This window comes from Crocodylus porosus, unplaced genomic scaffold, assembly GCF_001723895.1.
Source record: "Crocodylus porosus isolate Cpor-Errol unplaced genomic scaffold, CroPor_comp1, whole genome shotgun sequence".
In the NCBI taxonomy this organism is placed as follows: Eukaryota; Metazoa; Chordata; order Crocodylia; family Crocodylidae; genus Crocodylus; species Crocodylus porosus.
The window spans coordinates 10,084,954-10,097,442 of record NW_017728942.1 but is presented as its reverse complement, the minus strand read 5'-3'; the positions used below and the strand labels follow the sequence as shown (position 1 = coordinate 10,097,442).

General features: G+C 47.9%; 1 protein-coding gene across 1 annotated transcript in view; it reads left to right on the top strand.

Moving 5' to 3' along the window:
- MYT1 (myelin transcription factor 1) overlaps positions 1-12,489 on the top strand; it is a 93,581-nt gene that overhangs the window by 64,259 nt on the left and 16,833 nt on the right. The window contains exons 13-17 of the mRNA XM_019548097.1: positions 406-675; positions 2,356-2,510; positions 6,296-6,358; positions 6,561-6,629; positions 8,385-8,400. Coding sequence (XP_019403642.1) covers positions 406-675; positions 2,356-2,510; positions 6,296-6,358; positions 6,561-6,629; positions 8,385-8,400 — 573 coding nt within the window. The remainder of the gene's footprint in view (positions 1-405; positions 676-2,355; positions 2,511-6,295; positions 6,359-6,560; positions 6,630-8,384; positions 8,401-12,489) is intronic.

The window sequence follows — 12,489 nt, the reverse complement described above, 5'->3', positions numbered from 1 at the left end:
GATGTATGTGATGTGCATTTTGACCTTTTTTTCCCCCTGAAGAAAAGTGTCCTTGCTTTTTAACCTGGAATAGAAGCCAGTCTCTAGGATTGCCCCACGGAGTTTGCAGAGCATGGCAGGGAGACACGTGACTGCAAGCGACTCCTCTGAGACCAGTGTCGCTTCCAAGCAGGCACTTATGTTGCTTTCGGTGCAGGGGAGTATTCACAGGGGGCATTGCTGAACGCATTTGCAAAAGCTTATCCCCTTCTGCTCCATACCTTCCCACTGATTGTGCGAAGAGTATGACATGCTCATGCCACATGCTCCGTATGGCTTAGGGACCTTCCCACCCTCAGCAGGAAAAGATTTGCTTAGGGAGCTGAGTGCTGTGGCTAACTGGGGATGTTGCCTCCAATATTTCAGTCTATGGACATTGAGGTGGATGAGAACGGGACTCTGGACTTGAGCATGAACAAGCACCGCAAGCGGGAGAGCACCTTTCCCAGCAGCAGCAGCTGCAGCAGCAGTCCCAGCGTGAAGTCCCCAGATGTGTCCCAACGCCAAAACAGCACCAGTGCCACAAGCAGCACCATGACCTCCCCGCAGTCCAGCCAGACCTCCCGTCAGGATGAATGGGATGGCCCCATCGACTACACGAAACCAAATCGCCAGCGAGAGGAGGAGCCGGAAGAGGTGAGTGGCACCACGCACTTGACCCTTTTAGGATGTGTCTGCACTGCCACTGTGGTCCCTGCCCACCTACCCTCTTCTGCTCTACATCATGGTGGAAGTGAGGTGGACATCCCAGGAGCAGCACCTCAATGCTTCATTCCTACGTTTGGGGCTGTGAGGGACCCTTTGGAGGTAGTCTAGACTTAGCCTCACTCACCAAGGTAGTGGGAATGCTTTATAACACCCCGCTGTAACATTTTTTAACTTGTGGAGAAACCCATGGGCCAGAGGTTGAGCCTCCCTGTACTGTAATAACTCCCATACCAAGGACAGGTTACTCTGGGCCTCCTTGAGCTGGTGAACATCTTCTCAAAGGAGGATCCAGTCCTTCGATTGTTCCGTGTTTACCAGTTGCTTTCAACTTCTTTGCAGATCATTTGCATTAATGGCAGCCCCGCCATGTACCCAGGATGGTTTGTAATGAATTATTAATACCCAGCATTAGCATCTATCCCTGGGGAGGGGGGGGATGGATCCTGTTCTTTCTTCCTTGGCTACCAAGATGAAAGCAGGGCAGTTCTGCAGGGCTGGGACGGGAAGGGGGATGCAGCTCGACCAAGGTGACCTCCCCATACATGGCCCAGAAATGTTTTTTTGTGTGAGGTCTTTCCATGGCAGGGCAGAGATGAAATGAGGGGGGTGGTTAAGATAGGACTGGAAGATCCTCCACTGTGTGGCTCTTCACCTTCCTACAAGGAAGAATTTTATAGGACCCAGATTGGAAGCCATTGTTTTTCCCTATTTCTTCTTCACGTCGGCCCAGTGCCCTGCCCAGAAGGATTTGTCCAGCTGGGAAAACAGAAGCAGATACACATACACATATATCGAGATATATAGAGCTATATAGAGAGAAATGTATGTATATATGTATGTATACTACAGTGTTGCATGTTATGCAATGTAGTATGTTAAATTATACATACATACATATCTATCTATCTAGATCTAGATAGATATGTATGTATGTATAATTTATCTAGATCTAGATAGATAGATATGTATCTAGATCTAGATAGATATAGATATCTATCTGGGTATATCTAGATATATCTATATAGATATATTTAGATATATCTAGATATATGTATAGGTATGTATAATTTAACTGAAAATTAGGGACTTTTTTAAATCAGAGAAAACCAGGATCCCTGCTGATGAGCAGTCAGTGGATCCAGGGCCTGAGCCAGGTATCAGGTTGCTGGACCACCTGAGCAGGAGGGTGGTTCAGTGGTTAGATCACCAGTCTGGGCCATAGGGGATTCAGGTTCACCTCCCTACTCCATAGAGTGATGTTGGCCAAGGGATTGTATCTCTGTGTGCCCCCTGTTTCTAAAATGAGGGGGACAATGCAATTCTTCACCCCATGGGTGAAGGGAGGATAAACACATTCAAGACTGGGAGTCCGTGTGCTAGAAGTGATATCTTTTAGTCTAATAAAAGATATTGCCTCTAGCACACTGACTGCTTGTATTTTTAGACCGACACGGCTACAACCTTTACCCCTTCAAAACTGGGGGGCACTCACATACCAGAGTGATGGGACCCATAGTAGTTTTTAGACAGGATAAGCTGTGCTGGTCCTGTAGCATGACCTGTGGCCTGAGGATCCATTAAAATGTTTCCCCTGATGATTTCTTACAGTCAGAGCCTGCACCCAACTCTTTCGCCTCCTCCGAAGCAGATGAGCAAGAGGTCTCGGAGGAAAACTTTGAGGAACGGAAATACCCCGGGGAAGTCACCTTGTCCAACTTCAAGCTTAAATTCCTCGCCAAGGACATCAAGAAGGATCTGCTAACGTAAGTCCCCTCTCCCTGACTGGGAAGCCAAAGCAAAACGTCTGTTGTGTTTGGGATACCCGGGAGGGGTGGGCAGGGGGAAGTCCTTTGGAAACATGGAGGGTTGAGCATTGTTTCTTACTTCAGTGATCTTATTTATTCCAAACACTTAAAAGCTTAAAGAAAAGCCTCATCCACTGCCCACTTCAGGTGGCTATGATGACATCCCATTGGGTTTTCCTGAAGCAGTGCAATGGTTAAAAGAACACACTCGCGGGTTCAGTTCCAGGAATCATGAAAGCAGCCATAAAAATATAATGCTTGAGGGTGTTTCCCTTTAAAATGAATGCTGGTGCAAAGGAAAAGAGATTGCCTGTTGTCCTGCCTCCCCCTGCCTGACGCACTCTTATCCCTTGAAGCCAGTGGTGGTCAAGGGAGTTCGATACCTCCTAGGGGTTGCTCAGAAGCAAGGCACACCAAACCCATAGTTGGGAAGCCGGTAAGAAGGCAATCTGGCAGTCGTCCTCAGATAATGGGCCGGTTTTGCTTTGCTTTTCAGGCAGTTCATTGACTACAGCCCCCTTGAAAGAAGCACAGGAGACCCTGAAATGTCTAGTACCGGCACAATGCAACTGCCCTGCATTGCAATCCCAGTTTGCGAGGGACACAAACCCGATTCCAGACCTAAGCAAAATTTGTACCCAATTCTGGATCAGCGCTTTGTAACTGGATCCCCTTTCAATGATAAGATGAGGTAGAAGCCAGGATCTGTGGTGATCCTTGGATCAAAGAGCAAATTCCTATCCTGACCCAAACTTTGCACACTGGACCTAGATTTGATCAATAGAGCGCTAAAGTTCAATATTTAAATGCAAGCTGTAGAGGCCCCCTCCCAAGGCCAGTTTGACTTCTCAGTGGGTCTGCTATTCCTTGTCGTATCTCCAACCATAATTCTGCCCTTTCCACCGGATGGGTAGCAGGACTTTGATCTGCTGACATGTTGCGACCTAGCTTGTTGTTTGGCTAGGCAAATTGGAAAGCTTGAAGGGGAATGTAGGATGCTGGAAGGGATAGAGAGCTGCTCAGGAGCCCCACTGAGCCAGAGGAAGAGTAAAATAATCTTCCCTAGCTGGGCAAGAGACAAACCGGTCCCTTTTGTGCAAAGCTTTGAAGGCTTTTTTCAGAATTGGTGTGAGCAGCAGTGATGACTTGAGGTCTGCCTGACCTTTGGCAATCCCAAGCTGGAAAGAGAGGTGTTCTGGGAAGCACTTGACTTGCTTCCCACACCAGGCCTTCATGTCCCTTTTGACCCATCCACTTTGATCTTCAACGAGCAGCAGGCAATTCAGGGTCAAACGTGCTCATCGGAGCTATCTGAGTCCTTGGGGCCCTTGTACCACCTCCAGGTACCGATGGCCAGTATCTGGGGAGCTGCCCCGCCATTCTGCTTTGTGCGTAGCCAGTTCTGGTGTCACACGACAGCGCGTTTCATTGTGTGCGAAGTCACCGCTAAGTCCCAATAAACAGCGATTGCTGGACTGGTCTGACCCCAGCTGGGCCGGGGGCTGGACCTGATGATCTCCCGAGGTCCCTTCCAGCCCGAATGCCTATGAAATCTATGAAATATTGTCCTTTGAAGATCTGCAAGCTAATGATCGTTTCAGGGATTATTTTCTTTTGTTACTGTGAGAGGGGCTTGAGGTTGATATTTTTCTTTCCTGACTGTATCTTGGTGTGAGTAATCTTTGCATGTGCCCCTTGTCCCACAATGCAGAGGGAGTGGAGGCAACAACAGCAGAGGGTATAAAACAAGTTGTTTTGTGGGGCATCAGAAACAGGATTTCCAGGACCATCAGCATGGACAAACTATGAGGTAGCTTTCCTGCCCTAGTATCAAGAAACTCTCCAGTTCCTGTGCACTGTGTATTGATGTGGGTTATGTGTTTTCATACCGGGGGGGAGGAGGACTGACACCCCCTTCTGCCCCCTCCTCCCCCAGCTTTCATTCTTGCTATTTCTACTTTCCACCACCCCTCCCGAGATATCATGCTTTGCAACCCTCTCTCTGGACCCTTCCTGCTGCTTCCTGCATTCCCCAACGTTGGACCCCCCACGGTGACGCAAGACGTGGGGCTGGGTGCGTTGTCCCTGTGGCGGGGTGGGGTGGGGATGCCCGAGCTGTTCCACTTGGGCGTGAAGGATTGGATTAGGCCACAAATTTGGAGCGATGACGAATAGCACGTCATAAGGCCAGTGTCTAAATTGAGAGCCGTCCTGTGCCTGGAAAAGTCATGTTGTGGGTGGGTGGGGAGAGGTGCCATGCTACAGGAGTGCTGAGGCTGGCACCGTGCCCGCGGCATGGCTGAGGGTTATGCCCTGGGAAGCAGATCTTGCATCTCTCTCTTTGGAGGCACAGGGGCAGTTTTTCCATTAGTTCAGGAAGGAAGCAAACTCCACACCCAAGTCCCTTGCAAGGCTCTTTCTATTGTTTGCAGTGGGGGTCACGAAATAAAACAATGCCCCTGAAGGAACCGGGCTGACCTTTAGAGGCCCCCATGCTTCAACCGACCAGGGGGAAAGAAGTCGCTTTCCTCCCCTGTGGCACCCCGGAAGCCAGCTGCTTCTTCGCCCAGCCGTGTGCTAGGGAGGGATCTCTTACCCCTTCCAAAGTCACTGTTTTTTTGTATCCTGCTGCTTGGCCTCATTCCACTAATCATGCGGACAGGGGACGGGGCCATCTCACTTCCCCCTTGGCAAATCTGGATCTGGCCTTGGCAGTGTGGCTCTTGCGCTGTTTGCCCTTCTATGGGACAATGGGACGGGGGGCAACAACTTCTTGCAACTCCTGCCCCACCTTGCAAACCCCTGCTGTGGGGTTCAGTCCAGGGTAGTAACCATTCCTATGTAAAGTCCTGAATCCAGATGTTGAATTCCAGCACTGCTGTGCTATAGCATGGTAGTCTGGGTTGTGCCCCTGGAATACCATGAAGATATCGCCCTTTTCTGTTGCCTATAAATTCCCTTGGAAACAGGGGGAGGGAGACAGATATGACACCATGCTAGGATAAGCCATCAGCCCACCGTCTCTCTGACACCAAGTGTTCAAAAATCCTGAGTCCAGCCCCCCAAATCATGAGATTAGGTTAAAACTCATGACATGGAACGACGAAGCTATTTGCTCTTTGGTGCTGGAGCATTTCAGGCTCAGGTTTCAAACTCTTCTCTGCTGCCCAAAGTTAGACACTTCCCTTTCTCATGAGAGCCGAGGTTCTTGGGCCACAACTTGATTCCAGCAGCTGGGATTAATTACCGAAAGATAGATGGGGAAAAAATATCAGGAGAGTTGACAGCCCTGGGTCCATAAAGTTGGCTTCCCACTGATGCCACCATTCTGGATGTTCTTCTTCTTCTTCTTCTTCTTCTTCTTTCTTTCTTTTTTTGGATAAACAAAGACAATCTTTTATACTCTTCTGTCTCATTTTTGCCAAAAATGTCCTTGAGAGCCACAAAAGTCCTCCCTTTCCCAAACACAGGAAGAAAAGTTTTATTTGTGCATATCCCTTCTGGCTGCTAACACAATAAGCAAATACCAAGACCGAGGCCCAGTTGTGTGGCCGAAATCCAGAAGGCGCCAGGGGTTGACTTCCCCGCAGAGGCCTGGCCCCCTCGCCAGCCGCAGATTTAGTTTTTTGAAGGGAGGAAGATTTCCAGTGTCCTGACAGGTGCATGAATCTTTTGGATGAATTCATTTCTTTCTGGCTTTTACATCTCTTGTCATCTTTTTTGTTGTTGTTCTTGTTGTTCAGTTGCCCTACCCCAGGCTGTGATGGCAGCGGACACATCACGGGAAACTATGCCTCTCACCGCAGGTTTGTTGACCTAAAATGCCAGTGTCTGACTCTTAAGACTCTCTCTTTTTTTTTTTAATGGTGTGGATGGTTTGGTTCTATTTCCTCCCTACCTTCCTTCCCCCATCCCCAATCCCCTCCTCTATCTCTCTCAATTTCTCTCTTTTTTCTTCTTTTTTTTTTTTTTTTGGCTTATCCAGATATTCCATCTCTTCTCTTTCAGCCTTTCTGGTTGTCCTCTTGCTGACAAGAGCCTCAGAAACCTCATGGCTGCCCACTCTGCTGATCTCAAGTATGTTTGCGCTAACCTTCAGTCTCCATTTTTTTTCCCCCTCGTGCTATGCTCATGCCTCTTCTCTCCCCCTGTCCCCTCCTTTGGAAAAAAAGCCGGTCAAAATCTGCCTGTGTGGGTCACCAGGAAGGGAGCCAAACCTATTCCCGGAGTGTGGGGAGGAAGGAGGAAGGTTAATAGAAGTGCACCGATTCTAGGAAAGTCTCATTCTGGAAGGTGACATCTTAGGTAGATCACCAGATATTGGGGTTGGGTTTTTTTTTTAACCCCGGGCAGATTTTTACTGGTTATAGTTCTCTTTGCACTTGGTGTCTCTTCCTGACCTCCCATAGCCCGTGTTGTAACATTATCATCTTTGTCATGAAACATTGATATAGCGCCATCAATTAATACTGACCCAGATAAAGCACATTCCTTAATGATGCGCTGTGTGGAGACTCAGCTAATCAAGTACTTGTTACCCACAACTATCAAAAGAGAGCCGGCTCTTTGGAAGAAACCTGGCAACCTAATTGCATGCTACATTTCAGGTGATGCTCCGTATCTAGTGGGGGATATGTCCATTCATTTCACCAGGTTTTTGATTTAGACGAGTGAGGGAAGCTATGTCTGACCATTCATCGGGTCACGTTTCAGCAGCCGGGGTCCATTCAAGTCCATTGACTGACCCATAATATTTCATTTGAATTAAGATTGGCTTTGCCTACCTATACGCATCCCAAGTTTGAAGCTGGCGTTCAAGTATGCTTCCCCGCTGGATACGTTTTCTCTGCATCTTGTCGTTAACCTTGATGGCACCACTGCGGATTTTGTGTCAGCGAAGGGACTGGATTGTAACCTTTAATAAGGCTCTTAATGTCATAGAAGAGCTTCTCAGTTCATTGTCCTAATTTCCCTCCCCTCAGGAAAATTTAGGCTAGACCTGAGAAATATTTTCCTTTAAAGTAGCAGGAGTTTTTTTCTTCCCCCTCCAAAAAAAACCCCAACACCCCCATTGGGCTAGGGGTAGGGTAGGGACTTCTGAATCATGATTTAATATTTGTTTCATGGAAACAACCCAATACATGTGCTTTCTTATGGGGTGATTTTTCACATCGGATTCAGCCTTAGCAACAGCTTTCTGCAAACTAAGCAAGAGACGTTGCTGGCTATGACTGATAAAAATAAGTTCATTTCCATTTAAGTAATGGACTCATGACGGCTTAAGCCCCACCTGACATGAGAGCCCCGTTGCACGGGCTCAGAAGAGCTAACAGAAGAGGCAGGCATGGTAGGGGGAGCAAAAAAGTGGCGGTCACTTGTACTAAGGTGGCAAAGTCGGGCCCTGGAAGAAGAGAAGCCAGGCTTCCTGACGCCCAGTCCAGGGACGCATCTCAGCCCACCTCCCAAAAGAGTGAGACCTGGTTTTCGGAGGAAGGGTGAGGTTTTCAACTCACTATGAGGTACATAACATGCATGAAGGAAGGAGTGTCTACCCACTCTGTAGAGAGGGAGTATGTCTAAGTCGAAACCCCAGTTAGATACATCACTTGCACGTGCATCAAGGCCCTGAGAGTCCCTGGGCTCCTGATAGCAGAGAAGGTGCAGCGGGGTGGGATTCAGCATGGGTTCAACCCACCTGTGTGGGGCTGTGTGCGCCTATGCTGTGGCCAAGGTTTTCCTGCCATGACTCCTCTGCTCTCAAGACCCGAGCTGGCCTGGCACGGTCGTGCGTTCCTGTGCTGCACTCTCCCGTGATGCCTCCTCCATCTGCAGATCAGGCATTGCACAAGTCAGGAGAAAGGAGGGTGAAGGCTTGTTCTTGTAATTCCCTGGAAGCCCCTTATTCCGTCTTGGGCAGGGCCCCTGGCTCTTCCTCCCCGCCCTCATGCAGGATGGTCTGCCTTTCTCATCAGCTTTGTGCCTCACCTGCCTAAACACCTCTGAACAGGCTAGTTGACAAAATACTGAGTCTTAGCAGAAACCCTTTAGCAGAGAAGCAAGATGTCCTTCCTATTCCAACCAGAGCTGTTTATGGCAGAACTGCCTTGGACTGAAATGTGTTCCCCTACCAAGCTATTTTTCTGTCGTGACATAGGGATGAGCAAGAAGCAGTTTGGATAAAATAAGATCTGAAACATTGAACTGAATCAGATTCAAACTTTGTAAAAAGTTTTGTTCCTTTTTTTGTGTGTGCATGTTTCTTTTCTTTCTTTTTTTTTTTTGCCTTTTATTCCATGTGTTCCTCTTGTCTTGACATTTGCCTCTGACATTGGCCCTCTAGTTTGAGCTGGTGCTATAAATGGAAATGGCCATATAAAGTGTCGGGTGCAATACCTGCATCACAGAGAAGGATTAAAGTTAATGCACCGCTCTGTAGATGCAAAGCGGTATACAAGATCAGGACTAAGTATAATTAGATGTGCCTTCTAGGCAGTTTTTGAACAAGAATTCTTCACAACATCTTTTATTTAATGCCACATCCCCTTGGACTTTGCACACCAGCCCAAGGTCTGGCTACTAGATCATACCTCCACAGCTAACAAATGTGTGAGTACAGGAGTTTTAAAAACTGCATTTAATTGCAAACACTTTTATTCCTTGGGCTTCCAAAATTATAGGGGTCACGATGCTAACAATGTGCAATGAATTATAATATAGAAGAGAAGCATCTTGGCCAGAACAAAACCTCCTAATGTTAGTTCTTTTACTTTGGTGATGTGCCTGGTTGCGCATATATCTGAGAAACAGGTTTCAGAGGTAATGCTGATATTTTAGTGGCACTTTTTTGCCCAACTCCAGATAAAGCTGTGTCAGCACTTCCATTACAAATTCTATTTCAGGGGTTAATATCTCAGATATATATATAAAAAAAAAATTGCTGCAGGCTGGAACATCCACTACAAGGTCCCTGTCAGGATGATTTGTCTACAGATAATTAAAAATAAAAATCAAATCTTTCCCTCCGCCACTTTCAAAGGTACTGAAAGACAGGAAGGAATTAGAAGCTAGTGTTTTCTTCTTTTTTTTTTCTTTTTCATTGCAATGCCAGAACTACAAAGAGAGAGATGTGCTTTTGAATTAAAAAAATGTATATGATCTAAGCATTAGATGGGGGGCTGGTCGTGTGAAAGCTGTCAAAGGGATTTGGACACCTGACAAGGTCCTGGTAACTCCTCTTTCCCTCCCCCAGGGTTGGAGAAGTTGGTTGTAGCCGTGTTGGTCCAAGGACACAGGTGGACAAGGTTCTTGGGGTAAATGTGATCTCTTTTATTAGACCAACTCAATAGTTGGAAAAAACGTTCTTTGCAAGCTTTCAGGCTAGCTTAGTTGTGCCCCAAAGCTTGCAACGAACATTTTTTCCAACTTCTGAATTGGTCTAATAAAAGAGATCACATTTACCCCAAGAACCTTGTCCGCCTCTTCCAGTGGGACATTTATGAGGCTGCTGGGTTTGGAGCCCACCCCACTTACAATAAGTGCGATAATTATATGCACTTGTCTATGCAGGGGGTCGGACTCGATGATCTATTGAAATCCCTTCTGACCCTAACATCTATGAATCTATGAATCATGCAAAAATGTAATAATATGGTGCAATAATTGTGCACTAAATTGGCTTTGGTCTAAATAGGCTGCAGCCCTGTCCTTTACTCAGACACATTTCCTGGGAACACGCTCTACCTTTGCTAGCCCTGCAGGGAAAAGGAGCTCTTGGCCCAGCATCCAGCTCTGCAAGACCAGGTCTGACCCCTTGTACCAGAGGGCAGCCCTTTCTAGACCTGGTTGTTAAGGATGGCTCTTTGTGTGCACAAGCAGAGCTGCTCTGAATTTAACCGGCACACGTGCTTCTTCTAATGTAAGGGGAGTATGGAGCAGTGCTAATGAGAATTACGGCTCCTTGAGGCAGATCTAGATGTGTCATAGTGCTCACCTGCCCTGGGGAGCCAGAAACGGCAGACACTTCCAGCTCAGGGACAGCTGAAGTCTTGGGGTAATAGAACGGCTGTTTGCAAAGGGGCATGCCCTCTTTCTCCGCCTCTCGTATTCACCCTCCCCTTGAAATGAATGACAAACCTTCTGCCATTCATTTTGCATAGTCACAGCAAAACCCTCACGCAGACATGCAGCACTTGACTCCCAACCTGTGTTAGCTAATTTGCAGGCTGGCTTGGAGGTACAGCACTTGGCCTATGAAAGCACCTCGCCTCGCATCTCTCGTGTGTGTCCCCATGACAACTTTTATTTCTGCAGCATTGCTTACAACATCCGCAGCAGATCTTTATGCTCCTCATACTTCATATTCCAGCACCTTTCTCTGCATCTATGGCCTTAATTACTCGGTGCTCAACTGGCTCCGTTATTTTCTCTCTTGCTTGGTAATGGAATATTTTAAACCAATGCCAGCTTTGGTGACATTTTAAATGATCACAGACATGTGGGGAATATTATTTCATCTGCGCTTTAATGTCATCCGCATACAAGAATGCAGGATGATGCACGTTCAGGAGATGAACTGACCTGAAATATATGCCAAATATTTGTCGTTATAATGAGCAGGAGAACACAAAGGCATTGCGGGTTTTGCACGTTAAAAGAAAATGGTGCCAGCATGAAAAGATTTGGTGGCCCTCGTCCTGGCTCCTAGAGGGAAGGGACCCACACAATCATCTCTACAAAATGTCCCTGCAACTAGGAATAAGGACAGTCGTCTTTGCTCTGACACAGACTTCCTTTGTTACTGGTGGCAAATCACTTGACTCCTTTGTGCCTCAATTCCTCATCTGTACAATGGGGGAAAGCTATTTCTCTCCCTTGTAGCAGCATTGGGAGGCTAAGGCAGGGGACTCGAGTGAGGTGCTCAGATGCGACGGTCCAGGGGAATCTGCACAGGGAAACCTTTGCAAGACCTGTTTTCTGTCCAGAGGGCTGCGGTCTCCAGAGCTGTCTGTCCTTGGCTGAGAGCACCTCATCCATCTGCTCCGAGCTCTCGCCCGGCTGGTCATACCCCCGCCCAGGAGGAGGGTGTCCCTGGCGGGTGCTTTTCCGTGACCGGACGGCCTTGTCATTCCTCATTAGGGCTCCTCTGGGCAGCACCCGCTGACTCCCTGGATTCCTTCCTGGGTGTTGTCTGCACCCCATCCTCATGCATGTCACTCCTCTTGAATCTTTCATTCCCCGTCTCTTTCATTAATCATCCATTGGTACCTCGGTGCATCCCCGAGCTCCATGACCCCTTCCTGAATGCAAGGGGCAAGTCTTTTGCCCTTAGGCCTACCCTCCTAGGGTTCAGCTAGGAGTGCTCTCTCCATCCTCCCTCTGACGTTAGCCGGGACGGCTGTCCCTGGGGAAGGAGCTCGCTAGCACAGTTCTCCATGGCTGCAAGGTCCCCTGCTGGTCCTTCATCCAGGCAGGGTTTCTATGGCTGATCCCTGACATTTTTTCCCCCAAGGGTGGGAGGAGGGTGCCCAAGAGGTCCACGGTCTCCTTCCAGGTCCCTCATTTTGATCCTGCAACATCTACCTGACCCTCTTTGTCCTCCTCCCTGCCTGCCCCCCTGCACCGCACGCATCCACGTATGTGTTCAGCTGACATCTGTGTTTTGTGGCCATGCCCTTACCTGCGGAAAGGGGTTTTTCTTTGCTTTTGCCAGCGAGCTAGAGCCTTTCACTGTACTGGCGTTCAAATAGACGTCATTTTTCAAACCACTGCTGCTTGGGTTTGTGGTGTGAATAACTTGAACTGGGTATTATACTGAACTATTTTCTCGGGGGTGGGGGTAGGTTGGGGGGGGAGTGAAAGGAAACGCTATTCAGTTTGTTGCTCTCCAACTTGGATGCTTCAATCTGCCAGCCTCAAGCCCCTGCTTAGCATTGTTTCT